At 40.6% G+C, this 22,521-nt stretch overlaps 8 protein-coding genes across 13 annotated transcripts; 2 read left to right on the top strand and 6 right to left on the bottom strand.

Annotated features, from left to right (window-relative positions):
* Nucleotides 1–75: 75 nt before the first annotated feature.
* On the bottom strand, nucleotides 76–1,896 carry LOC122611838 (RIP-like protein). Of its 2 annotated transcripts, none has more exons than XM_043785183.1 (4): nucleotides 1,774–1,896; nucleotides 1,160–1,324; nucleotides 1,034–1,099; nucleotides 76–976 (listed from the first exon to the last, which is right to left on the bottom strand). In XM_043785183.1, exons 2-4 carry the CDS (start codon nucleotides 1,280–1,282, stop codon nucleotides 572–574), a joined length of 594 nt encoding a protein of 197 aa, XP_043641118.1. In that variant the 5' UTR covers nucleotides 1,283–1,324; nucleotides 1,774–1,896; the 3' UTR covers nucleotides 76–571. The 2 variants fall into 2 exon arrangements, with proteins under 2 accessions (XP_043641118.1, XP_043641127.1); XM_043785192.1 differs by having other exon boundaries at nucleotides 1,160–1,320; nucleotides 1,774–1,894.
* Nucleotides 1,897–1,913: 17 nt separating this feature from the next.
* LOC122611829 (60S ribosomal protein L7) lies at nucleotides 1,914–3,046 on the top strand. Its single transcript, XM_043785171.1, has 3 exons — nucleotides 1,914–2,052; nucleotides 2,134–2,432; nucleotides 2,499–3,046. The coding sequence occupies exons 2-3, from the start codon at nucleotides 2,134–2,136 to the stop codon at nucleotides 2,956–2,958; spliced, it is 759 nt and encodes a 252-aa protein (XP_043641106.1). The 5' UTR covers nucleotides 1,914–2,052; the 3' UTR covers nucleotides 2,959–3,046.
* Nucleotides 3,047–3,494: 448 nt separating this feature from the next.
* LOC122625897 (transcription factor mef2A) lies at nucleotides 3,495–5,616 on the bottom strand. The gene is made up of 3 exons (XM_043805951.1): nucleotides 5,354–5,616; nucleotides 4,500–4,773; nucleotides 3,495–4,007 (listed from the first exon to the last, which is right to left on the bottom strand). Exons 1-3 carry the CDS (start codon nucleotides 5,368–5,370, stop codon nucleotides 3,858–3,860), a joined length of 441 nt encoding a protein of 146 aa, XP_043661886.1. The 5' UTR covers nucleotides 5,371–5,616; the 3' UTR covers nucleotides 3,495–3,857.
* Nucleotides 5,617–5,933: 317 nt separating this feature from the next.
* On the bottom strand, nucleotides 5,934–8,123 carry LOC122619995 (sorting nexin-17). Its single transcript, XM_043797252.1, has one exon. It carries the CDS (start codon nucleotides 7,971–7,973, stop codon nucleotides 6,516–6,518), a length of 1,458 nt encoding a protein of 485 aa, XP_043653187.1. The 5' UTR covers nucleotides 7,974–8,123; the 3' UTR covers nucleotides 5,934–6,515.
* Nucleotides 8,124–8,459: 336 nt separating this feature from the next.
* Nucleotides 8,460–10,553, bottom strand: LOC122625951 (alpha-N-acetylgalactosaminidase). 2 transcript variants are annotated; one of them, XM_043806021.1, is made up of 6 exons: nucleotides 10,290–10,553; nucleotides 9,950–10,107; nucleotides 9,721–9,895; nucleotides 9,224–9,655; nucleotides 8,797–9,159; nucleotides 8,460–8,737 (listed from the first exon to the last, which is right to left on the bottom strand). In XM_043806021.1, the coding sequence occupies exons 2-6, from the start codon at nucleotides 10,099–10,101 to the stop codon at nucleotides 8,618–8,620; spliced, it is 1,242 nt and encodes a 413-aa protein (XP_043661956.1). In that variant the 5' UTR covers nucleotides 10,102–10,107; nucleotides 10,290–10,553; the 3' UTR covers nucleotides 8,460–8,617. The 2 variants fall into 2 exon arrangements, with proteins under 2 accessions (XP_043661956.1, XP_043661955.1); XM_043806020.1 differs by lacking the exon at nucleotides 10,290–10,553 and having other exon boundaries at nucleotides 9,950–10,145.
* A 743-nt stretch (nucleotides 10,554–11,296) lies between these two features.
* LOC122626421 lies at nucleotides 11,297–12,038 on the bottom strand. The gene is made up of 2 exons (XM_043806677.1): nucleotides 11,597–12,038; nucleotides 11,297–11,534 (listed from the first exon to the last, which is right to left on the bottom strand). The coding sequence occupies exons 1-2, from the start codon at nucleotides 11,973–11,975 to the stop codon at nucleotides 11,362–11,364; spliced, it is 552 nt and encodes a 183-aa protein (XP_043662612.1). The 5' UTR covers nucleotides 11,976–12,038; the 3' UTR covers nucleotides 11,297–11,361.
* Nucleotides 12,039–12,541: 503 nt separating this feature from the next.
* Nucleotides 12,542–15,063, top strand: LOC122622209 (ATP-dependent RNA helicase DHX33). Its single transcript, XM_043800480.1, has 5 exons — nucleotides 12,542–12,655; nucleotides 12,767–13,632; nucleotides 13,692–13,767; nucleotides 13,833–14,615; nucleotides 14,679–15,063. The coding sequence occupies exons 2-5, from the start codon at nucleotides 12,791–12,793 to the stop codon at nucleotides 15,060–15,062; spliced, it is 2,085 nt and encodes a 694-aa protein (XP_043656415.1). The 5' UTR covers nucleotides 12,542–12,655; nucleotides 12,767–12,790; the 3' UTR covers nucleotide 15,063.
* A 189-nt stretch (nucleotides 15,064–15,252) lies between these two features.
* On the bottom strand, nucleotides 15,253–22,360 carry LOC122621638 (NPC intracellular cholesterol transporter 1). Of its 4 annotated transcripts, none has more exons than XM_043799593.1 (12): nucleotides 22,139–22,360; nucleotides 20,273–20,383; nucleotides 19,692–19,862; nucleotides 19,471–19,627; nucleotides 19,283–19,359; nucleotides 19,001–19,219; nucleotides 18,743–18,935; nucleotides 18,219–18,538; nucleotides 17,867–18,157; nucleotides 16,415–17,807; nucleotides 15,484–16,350; nucleotides 15,253–15,418 (listed from the first exon to the last, which is right to left on the bottom strand). In XM_043799593.1, exons 2-12 carry the CDS (start codon nucleotides 20,363–20,365, stop codon nucleotides 15,336–15,338), a joined length of 3,864 nt encoding a protein of 1,287 aa, XP_043655528.1. In that variant the 5' UTR covers nucleotides 20,366–20,383; nucleotides 22,139–22,360; the 3' UTR covers nucleotides 15,253–15,335. The 4 variants fall into 4 exon arrangements, with proteins under 4 accessions (XP_043655528.1, XP_043655535.1, XP_043655513.1 ...); XM_043799600.1 differs by having other exon boundaries at nucleotides 22,273–22,352; XM_043799578.1 differs by having other exon boundaries at nucleotides 22,239–22,254.
* Between the last annotated feature and the right edge of the window lie 161 nt (nucleotides 22,361–22,521).

Here is a 22,521-nt window from a genome sequence, read left to right as displayed (position 1 = left end):
AAAGCTCTTCCCACATCCCACTGATACCAGCGACCCATATATGTGGCACTAAATCAACTCGAAGCAAATCACAAATAACAAACCATAAGCCATTAGCAGTTTAATTACATGGTTTGTTAAACATGTTAAGAAATCGAAGAATGCGTTTAAAATTCTAACAACAAACTTAATCTCGCACATCATTTATTTTCTTATTCTAGAATTGTCACATTAGAAGAAGGGTTTTGTTTGAATTTCGTAAGAGCTTAGAATAACTTAAATAAGATTTTAATCCGTTCTGCAATAACAAAATACATGATTTTAGAGTGCTTAAAGATTTTACTTCTAGCCATAACTCGTATTACTCTTTGGATCAATATTAATGTATTATCCTATTACGAAAGAATACTATCTATCACTGTTACAATAATTTAATATCAAAATAGTTCTTTCGAATTTAAAAATCTTCTGAGCAGATCACTGGTTGTATAAACTAATAGGATTTGTGTACTTGACTAACAAAATCCTGTAACCTAGAAGACATTTGGTTAGCTAGCAGCAGTCAGCGGTGGAAGCCATCTCAATGGAGGACCTAAACGGAGGAGAAGTAGTCGCAGCTGCCGCACATGTTGTACAGGTGTCCCGAAGCGGGTTCGATGAAGAATCGTAGGGCCTGAGTGCATTGAAGCTCGTGGCTGGCGATTTGCTGTTGTAGCAGCACCTGAAGCTGTTCCATGTTGGCAGAGTGCTCGAAGCGGATGCCACACTCGCAGATGAAGGCACCTTTGTGCTGACGTAGGTTTTTAATCTGACAAACTGGGCACAGGACATCCTTTTGAAGCTCATCTGGCTCTGCGTAGAGCGTTTCCAGGTTCTTTTCGCCCAGGGCATACCACTCGTTGACATCCGAGAGTAGCTCCTCCAGGATCAGCTCCTCCAGTTCCACATCCTTATCCAGCTCGCTTAGTTCCAGGCGCAGGATTTCCCTGAGTTCGGACTGTAGAAATGAGTTGTAATTATTGATGGGTTTACTATGGAGAGTACTCTGCCCTACCAGTTGGATTTCTCGATTGGCATCCGTACATCTATTGCGCGTTTCTATGATGCGCTTGCGGTATTTCTACAGGGTATTATGGTATTAATATATAGGCAGCTTTATAGAGTACATCGTTGTCCTTACCTGTCGCAGCATTTCGCGAAGTCTCGGCATTTGCTTGCCCATCCGCTGTCTTTTGGCCACATCTTGAGCATGACGCTTTTGCTCCACGGAGGTGTGATAAACCGGGCTTTGAGTGGAGTTCATTGCAGCTAATTTGTGTAGCTATTTTCGTTGTTTTAAACCTGGCTTAAATCAGATAAGTGAGTGTCGTCCATTAGGCAAGGTATTCATTTTATAGCGCTGATTGTGTCATATAAGTGAGGGTATACGAAATGAAGCTAGGAGTAAGATTATACTACTATCTACCTTATAAAAAAAAGTTTATAAAATAAGGAGCATTACTGAAAACACGAAAAGGGAGACCATTTTAGCAAGCCAGCTGTGAAATATGTATCTAAGCAACTGTATTTAAAACAACACAAGCTGTATAACCCGAATATAAATATTAGGTACATGCTTTTAAGTTGTGTAAAACAAACAAAAACGAAATGTATTTAATTACCACAAAATCAGAATAATTAAAACTGTAAATCAAGTACAAGAGAGTGGAAATTGAATATGCGTACAAAAACGATTAAAACATGCAATACATGAACTAAGAGCGACCTAACCGCCTACAAAACATGTTTAAATACCTTAACTTGTGATGAGCAAGCCGGAATTATTAAAAAATCCACCTTTATTGCTAAAAATTCGCGCAATCTGCTGTTTCTCTGCTAGAGGTGGTACTTTCTCGATAGCTCGCAGCGCAGCCAGTGTGACCAGTTGGGCGATGGTGCGCGTGTCACGCTGGCGCGCATTTCGCAACACTGAAAGCAGGGTTGCACCGATTTGACAGCTCGTAGTTGGCGTATAGCACGTTTCCGGTCTTTCTTTCCCTTTCTTTTACCAGCGTGTGCAGTGACTAGTAAAAGGTTAGTGCGATATTTTCAATAAAAATACAACCGAAACTGCAAGGAAACCGCTCAAATGCAACTGTTTTCTGCCGCCCACAGATGCCTGCCCCGGTCGCCAAGAAGCCAGCAGCGAAAAAGCTGCCCGCTGTGCCGGAATCCAAGCTGAAGTTCAGCAAGAAACAAATCTCCAAGCGAGTGGCCGAGTCGAAACGTCGCCTGAAGAAGGCCGCCGTGATTGCTCTGCGCAAGAAGGAGAACCTGGTGCGCGCCGAGAAGTACCAGAATGAGTACATCAAGGCGGAGCAGCGCGAGATCAAGCTGCGTCGCTTGGCCAAGAAGCGCAACCAGTTCTACGTGCCCGCCGAGGCTAAGTTGGCCTTTGTCGTCCGTATCCGCGGGTGAGTCTAGTAATGCTCCATCCACTCCACCCACTTCAATTCATGCCCCAATCCCATTGCCCACAGTATCAACAAGGTGGCTCCCAAGGTCCGCAAGGTTCTGCAGCTGTTCCGTCTGAGGCAGATCAACAACGGTGTGTTCATCAAGCTGAACAAGGCCACCATCAACATGCTCCGCATTGCCGAGCCCTACATCACCTGGGGCTACCCCAATCTGAAGTCCGTGCGGGAGCTGATCTACAAGCGTGGATTCGTGAAGCACAGCCGCCAGCGTGTGCCAATCACCGACAACTTCGTGATCGAGAGGAAGCTGCGTCAGGCGCACAGCATTCAGTGCGTTGAGGACCTCGTCCACGAGATCTTCACCGTGGGGCCCAACTTCAAGTACGCCTCCAACTTCCTGTGGCCCTTCAAGCTCAACACCCCCACCGGCGGCTGGCGCAAGAAGGCTAACCATTATGTCAACGGTGGTGACTTTGGTAACCGCGAGGACCAGATCAACCGTCTGCTGCGCAAGATGGTCTAAGGACTCCTTTTGATTAATGTGCTGAAACGACAACTGCAGCGGTTCGATGTAAACAGTGAGAGAAATAAAAGTTACTTTTATAAACCCACGAAATGCCGTTCAGTACAAAAACGCAGTGTTTTCGCTTCGGTCTGCTTATTTCGTCTTTGTGAATTGAATTGGAAAATATTTGTGAGGAAAGGACCTTTTTAATAAACTTTTAAAAGCGAACTTCTAGGTTCAAATAGTTTCATAAGAAGTTTAAATAGTTTTTTTTTCGTTTTGATCATTTTTTTAAAGTATCTCCCGCCACTTAACTATTATGTCTACTTCAAACTAAAACATTTTATTTTGAATTTTGCTAAGAAGAGAAACCCCTGTTCAATGTAATTATTTTTTCTGCTACTGCTGTGACTTCCTTGTGTACATCAAATCTATATAATTTCAAAGCCTTCTATACATTTCAATTGTTCTTAGTTACCTTACCGATTTTCAAACACATGAAGGCAGGCATAGTTTGCCTTTATAGACCCATTATTTTAAATGAAAACACAGGATTTTTGTTAATTTGTCTACGCTCTAGATTGTTTATTGTTGTTCTGGTCAAATTTTAAGCGCGCTTAATGCACAACACTTAAATGCATAATAGCAAGCTAGATTCAGGGTGCCAGGGTTAAAAATCGTTTGCCAATGTACGCTTTATTGAAACATGGTTTGCCTTTCAGCTGGCAGTGGATTTTAATAGTATTTTACACACACAATAGTCCAAAGCAGTTCGCAAACAAACATAAATGTAGATCCCAATTGCATGGAAGTTAGTCAATAATCGGGGGGAGCAGCTGGCACCCATTTAAATGTATAATTTAATTACTCGTTACCACATGAAGCACATGCCGTTGTCCGCTGTAAGATTCCCGCTTCTACTGGTGTCCACCAGCCTGCGTGGTGGTCACGTGAATGTTCTGCACCAGCCGCTGGCCCCAGTACTCCTCCAAATCGAATGGCTTGAAGTTTTTCAGCTGATTATCGGATTCGTTGCAGTACAGCACAGGTGGGCCCTGTTCGTAGACCTGGAGAGAGAGCAAAGCATGAAGAGCAACCGACAATTTCGACCGGGGACCGCAAACCTCAGTGGTTTTCACCTTCAAAAAGTTTTTGAATACTTTAAAAACTACATAACGTATCTTGCACTAGATGTTGGCTGGAATGTCCTTTAATCTAAATTGGCAATTTTCATAAGAAACCTCTGAAACCCTCAATTATTTTATTAAACTAAAAGTAGCATAGACACTTCCATTGGTCTACGCATTCTAGCATACTTCTGCACACCTACAAAATATTTCCAATGGAAGTCTTAATGCGCAAAATGTGTAAAAATCAAAATTTGAAGTAAACTGTTAATTTCCTATTGCAGTTCGTTATCCTTTCCCATTTCACAAAACAAAAGATCGGAATGCAAAGTCTAAATAACGAGCAAGTGTTCACGGTCCCTGGTATCCGCGTGCAAAAAGCGAAGCAGGGTGACAAACGGGCGGCCTTCTGGATCCAAGTAAGCTGCTCACCTTGATCCATGCCTCCCGGATGTATCGGATGAGCTCGTCGTGCTGCGAGATCGGCAGGCTCTGTGGTTGCTGTTGCTGCTGTTGTCCGGCGGCGGACGCGTACAGCGGATTGCTGTTGTTGTGGCCACCGACGGACGGAGAGTTTCCGGCACTGTGGTTATTGTATCCCGGCGAATTGGACGCCCCCGCCGCCGAGTTGTTGTTGTGGTGGTGATGGTAGCTGTGCGGCGCATTGTGCCCGCTGTTCTGCCGCCTTATGTTGTAGGGATAGCGTCTATAAGGCAAAGGATAATATATTTAGTTAATAGAGTGAAAAAAGTAGGTGTCTTCTATTTTCTGAAAGCAAAGCGATAGGGTGTTGCAATCTCCTTCTGGTCTTTTAACATGAATCAAAAATTTGTTACACGCCTCAATGTGTTTGTTGTGCCGTATTGGAAGAAAAAATGTTTAAAACAATGACCTATTTGATCAAAAGTTTTTTTTTTAATTTAAGCATTTTAAGGAAGCTCTAAATGAACCGATGTAAACTTCAATACAAATCCTTAAGCCCCCTATTTAAAATACCTAATTTTGTAAGATCATATGGCATCCATTATGCTGCTAATCAAACTAATTATGCTAAGAAGGTTTCTTTTCCAAATATTTTCAATATTTCATTCGCATTTTCATATATAAGAAAATAGCTGTAACGGTTAATCGGTAGGAAGATCGCACATACATACAGACATGCCATGTATATACCCGTGGATGTGCGTATGTGTGTAAACACAGTCTTTTGTCGCTTGACGCACACAGGTTATTTTCGAGTGAAAGTAACACTTTTGGGTGTGTGCACAGCTATCCAAATACTTTACCCGTTATTGCGGTCCATATTGTCAGGTGCTAGTGTAAAATTAATCTTTCCAAGTTGTCTTGTTTATCGCCGAAAATTTATTTATATTCCGTACAAATCTTTTCTCTTCAGACGCAGTGTGACCGCGGCTCAATGGTACCAAAGACACCAACAAATTATACCAAAATTCTAGTTACTTAGCGCTTACCGTCGCGAATACCCCTAACGTCATTTAAGCCGAGCTTATTTTAATTTATAAATTTGAAAATATTCTTAGGAAATAAGTAAAATGTTATGTGGTTTGACTATATTCTCCAGGGAAATGTACATTGATAATATTATTAAAACTAATTTCAGCATCAATATTTTGTTTATTACTTCTTGGTAGGCATTTCCAACCATTTTTTTATTGCTTTTTCTGGTTTAAATGCTATTTATGTGAAATTATTATTTTATTCTGCGTTAATAACACTTAAATGCATACTTTGTGCTTCCAATTTACTATCCAATAATTTTATTTATTGAATTCAACGATTTCTGATCATCGTTGAATTGACGTCATTTTATTATTTTTAAAGCCCTTAAAACAATATTTGCTAAAATTTTAGGTCAAAACATTTTGTCATTTATTTGGAAGTGAGTCAACAGATAAGGGAATGTACATTCATATTTCATTGTTTAGTGTTTTGCGGGTAAATCCGGTTGGACTCGTTCCAGATGCCATAGTCATCAGTACATTTATTTTTGTAAAATGCATAACATATTTTCAACTATCTCTAAAGTAAAGAAAGTTTCACGTACATATATTACAATACAAGAAATGATAAAAGAGATAAAAGTATCCGTCCAGTTTCCATTTACACATCATTTACAATAGTTCAACACGTAGATCTAAATAATGATGGTAAATCGTGCCATTCAACTTGAGCATTCAATTCGTTACACCACATTATAGTGCCTTCATCCAATAAAACTTATTCGCGCAAATCCCACTTTGTTCACTTGCAAGTAGCAGAGATATTAGTCTTTTCTATTACACACATATAAAATCTTCAACCTTAGTCGAATGAGTAAAGCTGCTCCTGCACCTACAGTTGCAGTGGCTTTCTAAATAGTTTGGCGCGCCTTTTCCTCAGAAAAAGGACTCGTTTTGGCAACTCACGGCAAGCATTCCTCTAGCACACTCATAGATCATCATCGCCGATGCCCTCAAACGCCCCGTTGGCCACACGTGCGCCATTGTCCACCACGTCATTACGGAAGAATACGGCTCCGAAGGTGCGCGAGGTGGTCAGCCTGGGCTTGGATTTGGGCGCCGAGTCCTCGGACAGAAACCTAACTGGCGGCGTTGTGGGCGCAGTGGACGTAGAACAGGAGGAGGATGCCCACGTCGACGTGGAACAGGTTGAGCTAGGCGTTGATGAGGACGACGTGACTGCGTTGAGCTCCTGCTCCTCTTCGCTGTTGTGATCCTTTCCGCCGCCACCGCCTCGCTGCAACAACTCGTCGACCATGGCCTGCAGGCATACGGACATCAGCATGGCCTGCTCACTGTTAATGGTTATCCAGCGCAGCGTCTGCTTGCCAATCAGATACTCAAAGGCCAGCTGAAGGTGCGAGGGTTGCAGTCGCGATTCTAGTGTATTGTGTGTGACGCTGACGCGCCAAGACCGCATCCTGGTCACCCGGAACTTCGTCTCGTAGATCTTAACGCCACGTGCCGTGCGCAGTGCCAACTCCTTGTTGCCAATGCTGATTAGCGCCATTGTGTTCGGCTCCGGATAGTCCACTTGCGCCTCATCGAACTGAAGGCATCCGTAGGAAGGCAACTGACGCACCAAGTCCATGTACTCACGCGCCCTACCCTGCAGCTGCAGACTGTTCAATTGGCGACCCTCGCCGGGCGTACAGATGACAACCCACTCTCGGTTCACGTCCGCCACGGTCTGGTTGTAGAGCAGGTTCAACGCCACCTTGCTCCCGGTCAGCTTGGCGTCTCTACTCGAGTCCCAGTAGCAGGTACGGAGTAGCAGCTCGCAGGGCTGTACTTGCAGACGCGTTATATACGGCGACTCGAAGTCCATGAGACGACGCACCAGATGCAAGTCGCCAGATTTCCTCTGCCGCCGCACTAGGAACAGGCAGAAGAAGCGCATCAGCTCCTCGGGTAGCTGGAGCTCCCGGCAGACGCTTTTAAGCAGCGCACTAGCGTTCTGCTGCACCGAACAACTGACCAGGATGCGTTCGCCCGCAGGATTCGTGTAGACCTGCACCTCCAGCTGCTGTTCCTCGCAATCGGTGGCTACCTGGCCCGTCGCCAGAGCCGTATCCAGTTGGGCACGCTGCAGGAACTGCTGCAGGTGGGCGGAGCGGGCCAGACGGTTGTCCTGACCCACCGCCTGCAGGTACTGCTCCAGGGAGCTGCGACGGGCCTCCAGTTGGCCACTGGTGAGCGGCAGCAAGCGCTTGGGTGGAAAGGGCGGCAAGGGGACGCCCACACAGTGCCTGCGCAGCTGCTCGTTCAGCGAGTGCAGCTGTTTGTAGCGCAGGACGCAGTGGTGGATGCCGTTGATGTGTATGTTGTACGCCGTGTAGGTGGGCGCGGAGCCCAGCTCCTGGGTGTCCGGTATGGAAAAGTGCATCCTGCTGCTGTGCGGCGGCGCCCGGCCAGCGGATCACACCTGCATTGTCAAGCGGCTCCTCTGCTAAGCGCAGCAATTGCTATCAATTCAATTAATTCACAGCTTCAATTGTTCACTTTTCGCCCAGCGGTATGACCATGTTTGCATCGTCCTAAAATACCAAGCGCCATAGAAAATACCAAAAAAAAAAACGGACCTCTCCAGTTTTCAAATGGAAAGATCGTTAAATATAAAAATATATTTCGTTTTTATGTTAATCAATTAAGTTATATTATGAGATTATATTTTCCTCTATATACGTTTTCTGGAAATATTATGTATATTAATGCGTAAAACCTAAACAATATTTTTTGAAAAGTCACTGCTAAAAATTTTAATAATTAAGTAAGAACTGCAATACATAAAACGCTCATTGAGTTTTATTACTTTTATTAGATATATATGTAAACCTAAACATTGGTTTGTAGAGGCACAGAAATAATATTCATTATAAATTGTGAGTATTTAATATTGAACCTATACTTTAGAATATTGTTTTAGGATGTAAATGGTCAGTCGCTTACGCAGGAAGGGTTGAATTAAAATTTATTGTGAAATTAGTATCAAATAATATTATCATAGGCGATCTCATCTAACAAACCGTATTACAAGTCAACAGGGTACTGAACTTCTCCTTTTAGCATAACCACGCCCGAAGGATTTACCTTCACTTTGATTTTGGTGTTGGGATATAAAACTCCGTAGTCAACGTTTTCGTAAAGATCCTGAAGGATGATAGATAAAGTAAGAACTCAAGAATTACAGAGCCCAGTTATATATTTACCTCCACTCTGTAGCCAGAAAAGTTAATCAGACCCAGTTCTTTCAAAGTAACTGAGATATCGGAAGGCGTTCCATCAGTTCTTCTATTCACGAAGGCAATTGCGTAGGAGTAAAAGTTTTGGTAGAGCGGTCCAATCGGTCTTGACCAAATCTCAATGCCCTTATGTTTATAAATCCTTCGCCCTTGTATACCAAGAGGATCCTGGTCCACAGCGATTATTTTCCGATTCTGTAAAATTTGCTTAAACTGCGGACGAATCGTTCTCAAGTCAACCGACATTAAAAGCGGAGCGGCCAGAATCGACCAAATTGCGAATTGTGTTTTCGCTTGCTCATAACTCAGTCCGAAATTTCCGATAATCAACTGAAATAGAGATGGGAAAAGATGAAAATAAACTTCTATAAGTATACAAAAAAATTTTACCCACCATGTCTGGATCGTTCCAGTGCCCAGGACCGGCGTTGGGCGCTATTAAGTCCTGATTGTTACCATAATAATCGATTATATTCTCCACGGATGCCCAGGAGTCCTGGATGTCGTCATAGTTCCTCCACAGGTTGCAGTGCGTTTGGATGGCCGAGTAGTTCGGCTGTATTCCGGCATATATCTGATACACTGGCCAGCTGCAAGAATACACCATCGATTTGCCTGTGCTGTTCAAAAGCCTTCCGAATGTGGAGTAGCCATGATCCATGTCATAGGGCAGGGCATAGCAACCGTCTAGCTTCACGTAATCCACATTCCAGTCCGCGAATTGAAGAGCATCCTTCTCCTCGTAACCAATTATGCCCGGATATCCGGCACAGGTGTAGTTGCCGTAGTCCTCGTAAATACCAAACTTGAGGCCTCTCGAGTGAATCTTTAATGGCAAAGTATACATACAAATTATATAGAGAACAGCTATCAGTTTATTTCTATACTTACATAATCAGATAAGGCTTTAATGCCGTTGGGAAAGCGTTTGCGGTCAGCTACCAATTTTCCGTCATGACTGCGGTGTTTTTCTAACCAGCAATCGTCGATATTTATGTATTCATAGCCCACAGATGCATAGCCATCCGCCACGACAATATCAGTCATAGTTTGAAAAAGATTTTCACTGCAAATAAAGGTTTACGTTAACTAAGTTAAACTTTACAGGCAAGAGACTTACCTAATGCAATTATCTGGATCGTTCACGCAGTCCGTGTTGCATCGAAATCTCTCCCACGAAAGCCATCCCATTGGAGGAGTTTTGGCGAGTCCATTGTCCAGGCATTTACACAAGGTGCTACTCAGTAATATGATCCAAACAATAGCTAACATAATTGTCTAAAAGGAAATTCAAAGAAAAATGCAAGACATCTAGTCGTATATTGAATAGGTAATGAAAGGGTTCAAATAAAAATAATTAGTTCAGGTTCGTGTGTAAAGGTTTGTTTGTAAATATTTACTAAAAACTATTGCTTTAGAATACTCTTTAATAGGTTTTTATACACATATCATCATCTGACTTCATAATTTATTTTATATTTTTGTTCCTCAAGAACTGCGTTTAAATTAAAGACTGTATGCGGTCTGGCAACTCCGCACTGTAAGCCAGGCTTACAGGTTCGTCGAACAATGGCCAATTAAAGAGCGAAAAAAGAGAAAAAGGTCTGGGTTGGTAGAAGAGTTGAGCTGGAACTTAGACTCTATATGTGGAACGATATGGTTCTCGGTCTATTGTACTCGAGATATAATGACAACAAAGGAACACAGCTTGATAACAATGGAGCTGTATATTAATTCACGCCATGGTGTTAAAAATTACCAACCAACGTTAATCTGCAAGCTAAGAAGCTGCTTTTTATTAATAATTTAAATATGACACTTAAACTGTTAATTATGAAGTTTGGATCATTTTAATGTATATACATTTAAACACTCTTTGCCAAATTTGAATTGTAGTGAATTTCATACGTACGTACACTTAAAAGAAAAAAATAAAAACTAGTTTGTGCATAGAAATGTATAGTACATACCAATGATTTCTATTTGTATATTTGCAGAGCAATTAAGTAATAGCGTTTTTCGCATTCGAGCCGGTTTCTCGAAGCTAATAGTAGCTTTTGGGCTGCAGCTTAGGTCCTTTAACTTTTAATATAAATTAAATAGTTGGCAATGATTTAATTTAACTCAGATCGGTTAATATACAAATATTTATTGTGAACTTAAGCTGTAAGGCCATTTTAGCCACTTAGATGAAACTCCAAAAGTAAATATTATGTGTCGGTGGCAAATGGAGACATTAAGAACTAAGGCACATAAATACGTATGCAAATGTATATATATACACAAAACAACATAAAAAACCTGTTTTTATGAGAGTAAAGTGCTTTTACTACTTGAGTTGTGAGGGTTGAAGTTGTATATGTGATAAAATGCTCATTTATTGCGCAAGTGCCTTTAAAACAATTTTAAATGCATTTGATATTTAATGATTAAAGCTTTTGATACGACATAAAAATAAAAAGGGACATCAGATTTGTTTACATTTTATTGGATTTACTATACAACTAGAATTATAAAATTATATTTATGGAGCTAATAACCATCGATTAGCTTATTAATATTTCTATCTCTAATAAACTGGCATTTTTGCTCGAATTGCTGTAACGATTCCTCCATTTTAAAGAACTCCGAATTAATCATTTTATTGTTTTTACGGATTTGATTCAGGAACATATCCATGGGAGACGAATCTTCCTCCGAGAGTACTGCAAAATACAAAAAAATATTTTGCATGATAATAATAACAATATAGTTATATTATACAAACCTTCCTGAGTTTGTTGCGCTACAGCCGGAGTTCCAGTTGAGATGGTGGATAGGTTGGAACGTCCAATTTTTTCGCCGCTTTCTACGAAACGAGCGATATCATTGCGGAATTTCTCGGGTATTAGAAATAGTCGATCAACATTCCCCTTTTTGTAACACAGATAAGCACTCTTCATTTGAAACCATTTTCTTCTGATTTGGGTTGGCGACTTGTTTGGAAAACCTCTTTTCTTCATCTGATTGGCAATTTGGATGAAGGTGTACTGGGTGGTGCTCGTGGACAGGGCTCCTTGGCAGTTATTCACTTCCTTAATCAAGTCTAGCATGCACTCTATTTCGGCGGAGACCCAAAAGTTTCGTTTCAGTTTCTCAGACTTCATGTTTTTGACAATTTTTCTGATAACAAATGTTTTTTAATCACAAGTTTGTTGTTCTACTGAAATAGTGTGACCGAATTAAGAGAACTTTAAAATATCTGAAATTATAGAACATAAACGGAATTCTCCCCTGAAAATCTAAAAAATAAAAAAAAAAACATTACTCTATTTGTTTTGAATTTATCTTTGTTATTTTATTTAGAAAAAAAAAAACGTTTTACTGTAGGAAAATGCAATTTTTATAATCTAGTAATTTTTCATAGAAAGACAATATGAAGTCAATGAAATGTTTAAAAGTTTTTTAATTGAGATTCGGAAAAACTTATGAAAAATTGCGTGATTAAAAAACAACATTTTTGAATGCTTTGCTATTAATATGTACCACCCAGAGGGGTAAACAGTTTCCCAAAAAAAAATAAAGAAAAGTAATTGTTTTAAAATTAGTCAAGAAATTAATCAAGTTGAGTTATATTTTCCATTTATGATAATTTTTATAATATTTTATGATTAATTTTATAAATTAAAAATAAAAACGATAAATGATTTTAGTATATACCATTTTCGGTGAGCTTGGCAACCCTGCTGTAGCTCGCACGCCTGTTGCTTCTCTTCGTTGGTCTGAAACTTTTATTAAATATTTCCGGACAGGAGAACTAATTAAATTACAAAACTAAGTGGCACAGGTGAGAATAATATATATACATATATATAATATATATATGTAAATCTACATTTTGATGTATTGATTGAAGACAGCGCAAACTTAAATATGGTTGTTTACTTTTCTTCTGAAGAAACGTGCTGCGAAAGTGTAAATAATGGACTCCAAATACTTTGCCACCAGCAAAAACGATGCTGGGGGTCCATCGCCTGTGAAATTCTCCATCAAGCGGAAGCACGATGCCATGGCAAACAGTCCCATACTGGAAAAGAAAACGCAGTTGTCCCAAATCAAGCAAACAATAACTCCCATTCTATTGACCAGCAAAAGAACCACAATTGAACAACACCAGCGATCCCTGCCCGTGTTCAATTGCCGCCAGCGAATCCTAAAGGAACTGGAACTAAATGACACTGTGCTGATCATGAGTGAGACGGGATCGGGCAAGACCACGCAAATACCTCAGTTCCTGCTGCAGGCTGGTTACGCCAAGAGCGGAATGATCGGAATCACCCAGCCACGCAGAGTGGCGGCCATAACAGTTGCCCGTCGCGTAGCCCAGGAGTTGAACGGAAACATTGGCGACACGGTGGGCTATACGGTGCGATTCGAAGATGCCACCTCAAAGGCCACAAAGATTCGGTTCCTTACCGATGGCGTTCTGCTGCGAGAGTCTATTAAGGATCGACTGCTGCTCAAATATTCTGTGATTATTCTGGACGAGGCTCACGAACGAACCGTGAATGCGGACCTATTGTTCGGGATAGTCAAGGATGCCCAGAAGGAGAGGCGGAAGCAAAAGTTGGGCAACCTAAAGGTAGTGGTTACCTCTGCTACGATGGATATCGATCACTTCGGAAAGTACTTCAATTGCAAGGGTTTGTACCTGGAGGGCAGAACGTACCCGGTCCGCGTGATGCACACCAAAGAGGAACACGAGGACTATGTCCACACTGTGCTGGTTACCCTCTTTCACATACACCGCACCACTCCGAGAAAGTAGGTACTATAATGGAGTTTAAACACATTTGATAATTTGTATATAAATATTATTACAGCCACGACGTTTTGATATTCCTAACAGGACAAGAGGAAATCGAGTCATTGGCCCAACAAATTCGCCAGCTTGCCAAGGTGAGTCTATCCTCATACACCCCACAGATTGCACATCATTAAAAAAAAGTTGCTCACTATTTCAGATTGACACGACTGGAACAACGGATCTCCGCGTATTCACGTTGTACGCTCAGTTATCACAGGGCAAGCAATTGGAGTGCTTTGTGCCGACACCAGCCAACGTACGCAAAGTAATATTGGCCACAAACATAGCGGAAACGTCGATCACCATACCGGGAATCCGCTGTGTGATTGACTGTGGATTCGTGAAGGAGAAATCGTTCAATACCGCCGACGGACTCGATGTCTTGAAGTCAGTTCGGATATCTAAGGCTCAAGCCTGGCAGAGAGCAGGACGAGCAGGTCGAGATGCAGATGGAACTTGCTATAGAGCGTACACAAAAGCGGAAATGGACTCCTTTGCAGATGCAACTCAGCCAGAAATCCTGAGAACGAACCCAACGTCAATGGTGCTGCAGCTCCTAGCCCTGGACATCGACTGCAACAATTTCGACTTCCTAGACCCGCCACTTGAAGAAGGACTGCGGAGTGCGTATAAGAGTCTAGATGCCCTGGGAGCTATTAAGACTGGAACTGTCTCATACATAACACCGCTGGGTCGGCAAATGGTGCAATATCCCTTGGATCCAAAGTATTCAAAGCTACTGCTAACTGCATCATCGTTCGGCTGCATGGAGGAAATTCTAAGCCTCGTTTCTGTTCTCTCAAGCGATCACGTCTTCGTCTCGAATAGCGACAAAAACGAAATGGCTGCATTAGCTCACGCCAAGTTTCAGTCCAAGCATGGAGATCATTTGACGCTACTGAATGTGTTCAATGCGTTTTCGAAAACCGAAAAGCCAAAGGTAAATGCTTCGTCGTTAAATCATCCTTGTTTGGTAATCATTACATTATTTGATTTGTTTTAGATGTGGTGCCATGACAACTATTTAAACTTGCGTAGTTTAACGTATGCCCGAAATGTCCGTCGACAATTGACGGAAATAAGCGAGCGTTTACATTTGGCTCTGAATAGTTCAGATGACATTGAAATGTTGAAGAAATGCATTTTAAATGGATTTTTTGAAAACATTGCCGTTCTGCAACGCGATGGTTTCTACATAACCGTTTCCGGTAACATCAGGGCCAAAATCCATCCGTCGAGCGTTCTACATGGGAAGTACAAGCCGAGCTACATCCTCTTCACCGAAGTTGTCCAGACGGAACAAACGTTTCTCCGCCAAGTCACGGAAATATCCATCGAATGGATTAAGGAGATCGTGCCGTTTGTTAAAAACATACCAACAAGATGAAATAAAGTACAAAACTGTTGAAAGAATGTACTGATGTTCTCATTTTTTTAAAATATTTTTTCAAAAATATGTATTAATCAGTTAGTTTTGAAAAGTTGAAAGGCGTATTATTTCTTTGGTATTCGAGTCTTTATTATTTTGGGTGCGAAAAAATAACAATAAGTTTAACAAAAAATATATCAAACGCGACTTTCATTTGTTATTATTTATTACCTTAACCAGTTAACATTTAAAATATTTTTGAGATTATTACAATACAACTATGGGATTGATTTATAGTATTCCCGCTAGAGCTGTCTCGTGCTCAACAGCCGCCTGGCTATGATACCTTAATCTAGCGTTACTTACAGGAGCCCCTGAAAGATGGAACAAAAGATTATTAAGTTGTATGAAAGCGATCTTAGAAGTTATCTCTACTCACCAATATAACTTAATAGAACGGGGAGAAAGATCAACCCGTGCGCCGCCCCAATTACTACTATTCCCAAGTACATGCGGAAATAAAACACTTGGAATATCTGACTTTTGGCAAAAGCTAGCACTAGTATGCCCGCAAATTTGGTTAAAGTAATTCCGGAGAAAATGGAGCTGCCCATTTTCGATAAGCTATCTGCTGATCGATCAATTTGACTGACTGATTTTGAAGTAGCGAAGCTGTGCACCAAGTGCGAACAGAATTCCACAGATATTCCGACAGCCATAACAAGATTTACTAACGAAACAGCGTTCAACGAAATGTTCCAATAATACATAAGGCCTCCTAAATTAACAACAATCATAGTTATCGTAATGACAACCACTAATGCGGAATGAACGTCGAAGCCCATTAAAACAAATGTAACAACAAATATGGAAAGAACTGAAATACCCATGCTCTGTAGCGTATCCGACCACATGGTTAGATATTGTTCGTAAAACACATAGAATACTGAATAAGGAAAAACTTCAACCGTAAGGGCCGATGCCATAGGAACTCCATTGGACATAAGTCTGCCCTGCAACATTTGCGTGATATTTGCGGATATTTTCCTAGCCGACTCTAAAGCCAGAAAATAGTCCGACGAGGACTTTAGTATGGTGTGGTAGGCCATAAAATATGACGTCTCAATGTTCAGTCTTTCATGGCTGTTGGAATACCGAACAGCACCGCCATATGCGGCATGACCGGCCTTTGCGCACGTGTCATCCGGATTGTCCTTGAGGAAAAATGGCAAATACTTTTCAAACTCCTTTGCCTCCGGCCTTAGAAGTGAATTTTTCGTAATATTACACTTCAAACACGAAGTATCTGAAATATGAAAGAAATTATTAGATATTTTTGATGTATTCGACGATTGATTCACAAAACTCACTCTGATGCGGGCAAAAGTCTCCGGTATCCTTTTGATATTTGCAACAGGATGTTGCTGCCGCTGCCCAATCAAAGTAGTCATCGATCCAACTGGATGCTGGACGAGCGATATAGGTCTGGTTGGAGTGCCTACTAGCTAAGTATATCTGCGTCAGGACGCTGTCATCGTTGCAATATTGACCTGCACACACTAAATTCTGATCCGAACTATTCGTATAAGCTAGATCGCCTTTCAGGACAAAGTACACTGGTGGACCAATGTTGAGATTCTCGTTTAACGATTGGAAATAATGCAATACGAAACTATCCTGCGGCATCGCCAACTCTTGGTCTAGCCCAATGTCGATTCTTGGCGCAATGGCAATACTGAAGCACAGCCACGCAAAAAAGATGACCATTACACTAGCGCGCACAATTTTCTTCATCAAAAATGGGACGTAAACACTACTGAAAAATTTGAACAAAAGTCCCTCGTTATTAGTTATACTATCCGTTTTCTTTCCCTTGATGAAACAACAAATGTCCATTCGATTTTCCTCCCTGCGCTTGGTATCCAAAGTAAATAAGCTTACGAAACAAGTTATTTGCAATAAAAAGTCAATGATTAGGGCTACGCCCGCGTATAGGGCAAAAGCCCTAACGGCCGGCATATCAGAAAGGCCACCGAGAAAGAAGCAAAAGCTTTCACTCAAGGAAGTGAGCAGCATACTGGGTCCAACCTTGCCGAGTATTCGGCCTATTTGCTGCTCAAGCGTTTCATTGGGTTTGCGTTGATCGCGCTGGTGAGTTTGGACTAGGATAAAAATGTTATCCACTCCGACAGCTAATACTAAAAAGGGTATGACCTCGACAATAATCAGAGTAGCCGGCACACCGATGTAACCAAAAACGCCGACGGAGGACACTACTGAGGCCAAGACGATAATGACACCGCCTATGCCAAGAGTAATCTTACTGTCGATAAACACTCGTTTGAACTCCTTTACGTGTCCCAGCGAAATCGCAATGTACATGAACATAATTAGGTAGGACACCAAAATGGTCAGAACATCGGACTGGGACTCCCTGTTAAGCTCATCTTCTATCGACCTCTCCGATGTGAAGGCTATGTCCATGTGCTGCGACATGTTGTTTTTCGTATAGTTGGTCATATACTCAACAAACTTCTTCTCCCACGTTAAAGCATTTTCCAAATCGGTTTTGTTGTGGTGATTTTTGACCAGGAATGTCAGAATGAGCGCGTTGGCCAACTCAAATTTCGTGCTCCCAGTCAGTTGGGCTCCAGGGGGCAGGAAACCACCAAATGCTATAGCTGGATCTACGGGACCCCCATAGGGAGCTAGGCATAAGTAGGGATTGCTAATGCAATCGTATAGGGCATCCAAATAGGTTACCTATGAACAAAGCCAGAATAGAGTTTAATTGCAAAGCAATTGAAGTATTTTTGACTTACGTTGAATCCATTATCCTCATCGTGGTCATCCAATCTGTCTCGGTCATCGCCAAAGTATCCCCAGATCGATTGGACAACGCACTTGGACCCATCGATTTTACTCCCGTCATCTGACAAGGGTGCAAAACATATATCCTTTAACTGTGTGCCATTTGCGTTAATTTCCTTGATGCCCTCCTGCAAATCCAATACTTCACTTAGAAAGTCCCTGTCAAACACGGGACCAAAGGTGTAGGGGCCGTTTGAGGTATTGTGAACAATCTGTGGCAAGTTAACAGCTTTGATGATTATCTACAAGAAAGTAATAAATAGATTTAGCAATACCATCACAACTTATATCCCAAAAGCTTACCTGTTCCAACCTATAGAATGGCGAAAACTTGGTATCGAAAAACTCTCTCTCCAGTCTGGATTTTGAGTTCGGCGAGGCCCAAAGTTTAACCGGATCCGTTGTGATTTCTATAAAGTTAATGCCATACCCCAGAATAACAACCAGGGAAGCTCCAGCAATCAAAGTCAAGCCTGGATTGCTGGCAAAGTACGTTCCCCATTTAGTGAAAAATGTTTCCAGGAAGGTCTCGGTGTGGGCGCCAAGTTTTTCAAAATACGAATCGTTTTCGTTATAGGGCATTTCATCGGAAACATCATTGCCATCCACTTGGAAATTGTCATCTGATAAGAAATAATTTATACTTATAAGACGGTCATGTTAAAAGTTTATAATCATTCTTTGAAGAAATAATGCGAAAAAGTATACTATGTGGCTAAAATCTTATGAGTTTTGGTGTGTTTTTGTAAAGAATTCAAACAGCAAGTATACTTTTAAGTGCGCAACAAATTATGATCCGGAACTATTCAATGTAAATTCAAACTTACCCATGGACGAACCTTGTGTAAATAGAAACGAGCCCATTAGGAATACTATAACACCAACGAAGAATACTGCTGCCATGATGACGAAATAGGCGTCGAGTCCTACAATTTTGAAGGGCTCTGGACGGGGCGGTTCCGGAGGACTCTGGGGACAGGACTGGTCGCAGTCCGAGCAGGAGCACGCAGGTAGTTTGCTCTGCAAACAAATTTTTTTTTTTACAACAAGAAGACGCTATGTTTAAACAAGTATGGAACACTTACGCTAACCGCTTGGTTACAAGGAACGGTCGTTACATTCAGGGGCGTAAAGTTATCGCTATTTGATTTGGGCTCATGCTGAATGTAGGTAATTTGAAAAGGAACATATGGATTAGTGGCATCGCCCATAAAGTTAAACCATTTTGTAGGATTGCAGCGAGATGCTGAGTAAGATCCGCACATTAAATCAAGTGCTAATTGACCTGTTTGTGGTACAGAAACCTATATAAAACAGATAATTTCGATGAATATATAATGTATTTGTTATAATAAATTCTATAGTACCTGAGAGCACGATTTATACGTCTTGTTGATGTATTCCGTCGATATATGCAAATCAACAGAACTTATGTAATCAACATCTAAAAATGAAGAATATATAATTATTCATAAACATACAACACGTCGATATTCATGGTTTAACATGCAATACGTATGATATATCAAATAAATCATTCTGGTCTAGTAGGTACCTTTTTTATTTTTTTGCGTGGCCACCACATGCATGAATTCAGCTTGCTTTGGGGAGCAGGTGAATTGGCAGATGTGCCGCACCAAGTTCTCCATGCAGGATGGACATCGATCCAAGAAATTCCCTGCCAGCTCTACATTCTTATTAAGAAGCTCCACCTGGAAGGAAAAAGTCATTTGTATAATAATTGTAAGGCGTATCCAAAGCTAATATTACTCATACCTGTGCCTTGTCGCAGCAAAATTTGTTTTCGCTGTTCTCCAGCAGAAATCCACAGCGTTTCTTCAGCAACTCCAGTCCGTCAGCTGCCATTTCCTTCGCTGTTCCATTGTACGGACAGTTTTGACTGTGCATATATTCATTGGTGTTGCACACGCCATACCAAACGCAGTCCTAGAAATAGGAATATATTTCATAGTAAAAACAGTTTAAAACGCTGCATTACAGCGCGTAAAAATAGAAAGCGACCAGTTGAAGTCTGAATATTAGCTATCTCTAATGTCGGAGTTAATCTCTTTTTGCTGACCTTATATACCATTTTCAAACTAAAAGTTTATTTTGTGTGCTAAATACGTCATTTGCCACCCATAACTATGAAAATATATATATTTCTTAATTGCCTTGCATCTGTTTTAGCTCATTCACGCGCTTTTCAATATTTGTATGCACGGTGGAGGTAAAGCAGCAGTTTTTCTATTATAATTTACCAGTCAGTTTTGAGAATTGATTTTACGACTAGTCTGCGCGCGATTATAAGCCCAATATTCATTATATTCTTAATGATAAAAACAAATGTGGGTTACCTGTTTCGATGATTGAATTAGTGTAAAGAGTACAGCAGCGAGGAGGATGTGTACTCCAAAGGGAGCGTTCCTGAGCGGGGATCTGGGACTCATTCTATCACAATCGCATATCTGTAAAGAACGTTTTTGTTATAGTGCACCTGGCTTGAATCTTTCTACACTATTTTCCCTATGGTGTTTGAACGACTAAAAGCTCGATCAAATGTAATCCAAACCGGTCAAATTCAGACTTTTCGCTTATATAAATAAAGTACGGTTCATGCAAATGTGCGTTGAGCCAGATGAAACCGTTTTCAAGCGAATTTAATAAACATTTATTCCAGCAAAAAATATATGTACATACAACGGAGTTTTGGAACACTTGCAACTCGGAATTACGATTTCGAGCAACTAAAATCTGGATTGGACTCTGCAGATGCCCCGCAATACGATATGCAGTATTCCTAATAATAGAATAACCCCTTAAGAAAACAATAACAATAAACTGATTCATTGCCACACTTAAATATCCATTCAGTTTCAATCAATATATGTATGTATGTATAATGTAATCAAATACTCGATATTATAATGTAATCAAACAGTGCATATTATATGGTTGGGTGGTTTATTATTTTGGATAATCCCTCCACCCATTAGAATAGATTCCGAAAGATAATAAACCAAAAATACCAAAATAAAAGATTTCGTTTGTTTCGAATTTGATTAATTTTTATTGCCAAAACGTTGTATATTTACAAATAAAAATGTTAGTAAAATTTTCAAGGTACCATGTATTTTGTTAGGCATGAATATGAATCAATTTATTTAATTATAAATAACACCTATAACATTTTAAAGAATGGTTAAATGAATTGCAAAATGTTGAATAAATGCTTATTCATTCATATATTACAATAACCAAAAAAATGTCAAAAAATTCGAGATAAGTTTATATAAAAAGAGTTCATAGTTTTTCAAATGGCAGCCGGGCAACCGGAACCAGTTAACAAACTGCTGTTTCAAATGTTTAAAACCATCCTACACCTGATTATGATTTTGATATATAATTTGTGTGTTAATGACACAAAATAAATCTTATAAGACTTCGAAAATATAGAACATCCTAAAAACTCGTGGTCCATTAAGAGTAGTTCAAGAATTGTGACCTAATGGTCCATAAAAAGTGAAGCACGGGACGACCATTGAGACCATTTGATACCGATTAGCTAGGTTAACAAGGTAGCTGGCCACAGAGCTACATAAGTGGGGTTTGGTCTCTGACATTGATACGTTAAATTTCGCGCTAAAACGCATTGTCGTTAACTGGGTTTCGGTATATGTACATATGTACAATATAGACGGCTACTGAGAAACTGATGATGCAACTAGTTGTCTGGTTTTATGGAGGGGGAAATTCCATTATGCTCGCTTACTACGTACAACTTCTTGGGAAATCGAAAACCGCTTCGATTGCCTTTTTTCCCTTCGCCACATGCAAATTTGGCAACCGCATTGGTAAATGGGATTGGGAATTGGAAATCAGCGGATTGAAATATTCTGTGCGGGTCCATTTACGATGTTTTATTTATTTATTTTGCTCTTTAGATAGCTACATATGTGCATGGCTTATTGTTCAGCGGATGTCACGGAATAAAGCAATCTTGTAGCGAAGATATGGGACTACGGACTGCGAACAGTAGCCGCAATGAAGGGCACGCAATATAGTATACTATGCTATCACTTTCACAGAAATCGTTAAATGTAAACATTAGTAATGCGCCGAACCAATAAAAATGTTTCCTTTGTTCGTGCATATCTGTATGTACATAGGTATATTATGAGGTATATGTATGTCGCGATATGTGTGCATTGCAATGAAGTCACCTTAGTTAATTCCTTTAGTTAATTAAATTACACGGTTTTATGCTTTAAGTGCGCACCAAAATATTTCTTTCTATCTGTACAGTACAATTTTGATGCTAACACTTTCGAGTGGAGGTATATAAACGAGCATATACCCTCAAAAACAATCCGATTTCGGAGCTACTAAACCTCGGTCCCAAAACAGGAGAGAGTGAAAACTAACTGAAATATACAATTAAAACGTAAACACTCCCACTGACTGCTTATCAGATTTAATGACAAGACTATCGATTGTTTTCGATAAGCAGTGATTGGGAATGCAAGTTGGGAACATGGGAATGGAGCGTTCAAAAAAATTTATCGCATTTTTTAAAGCATTTTTTATCCATATAAAGCTTAAACTA

The sequence above is a fragment of the Drosophila teissieri genome, chromosome 2L, assembly GCF_016746235.2.
Source record: "Drosophila teissieri strain GT53w chromosome 2L, Prin_Dtei_1.1, whole genome shotgun sequence".
Taxonomy (NCBI): Eukaryota; Metazoa; Arthropoda; class Insecta; order Diptera; family Drosophilidae; genus Drosophila; species Drosophila teissieri.
The sequence above is the reverse complement of the archived record's forward strand: the minus strand, read 5'-3'. Positions and strand labels throughout refer to the sequence as shown.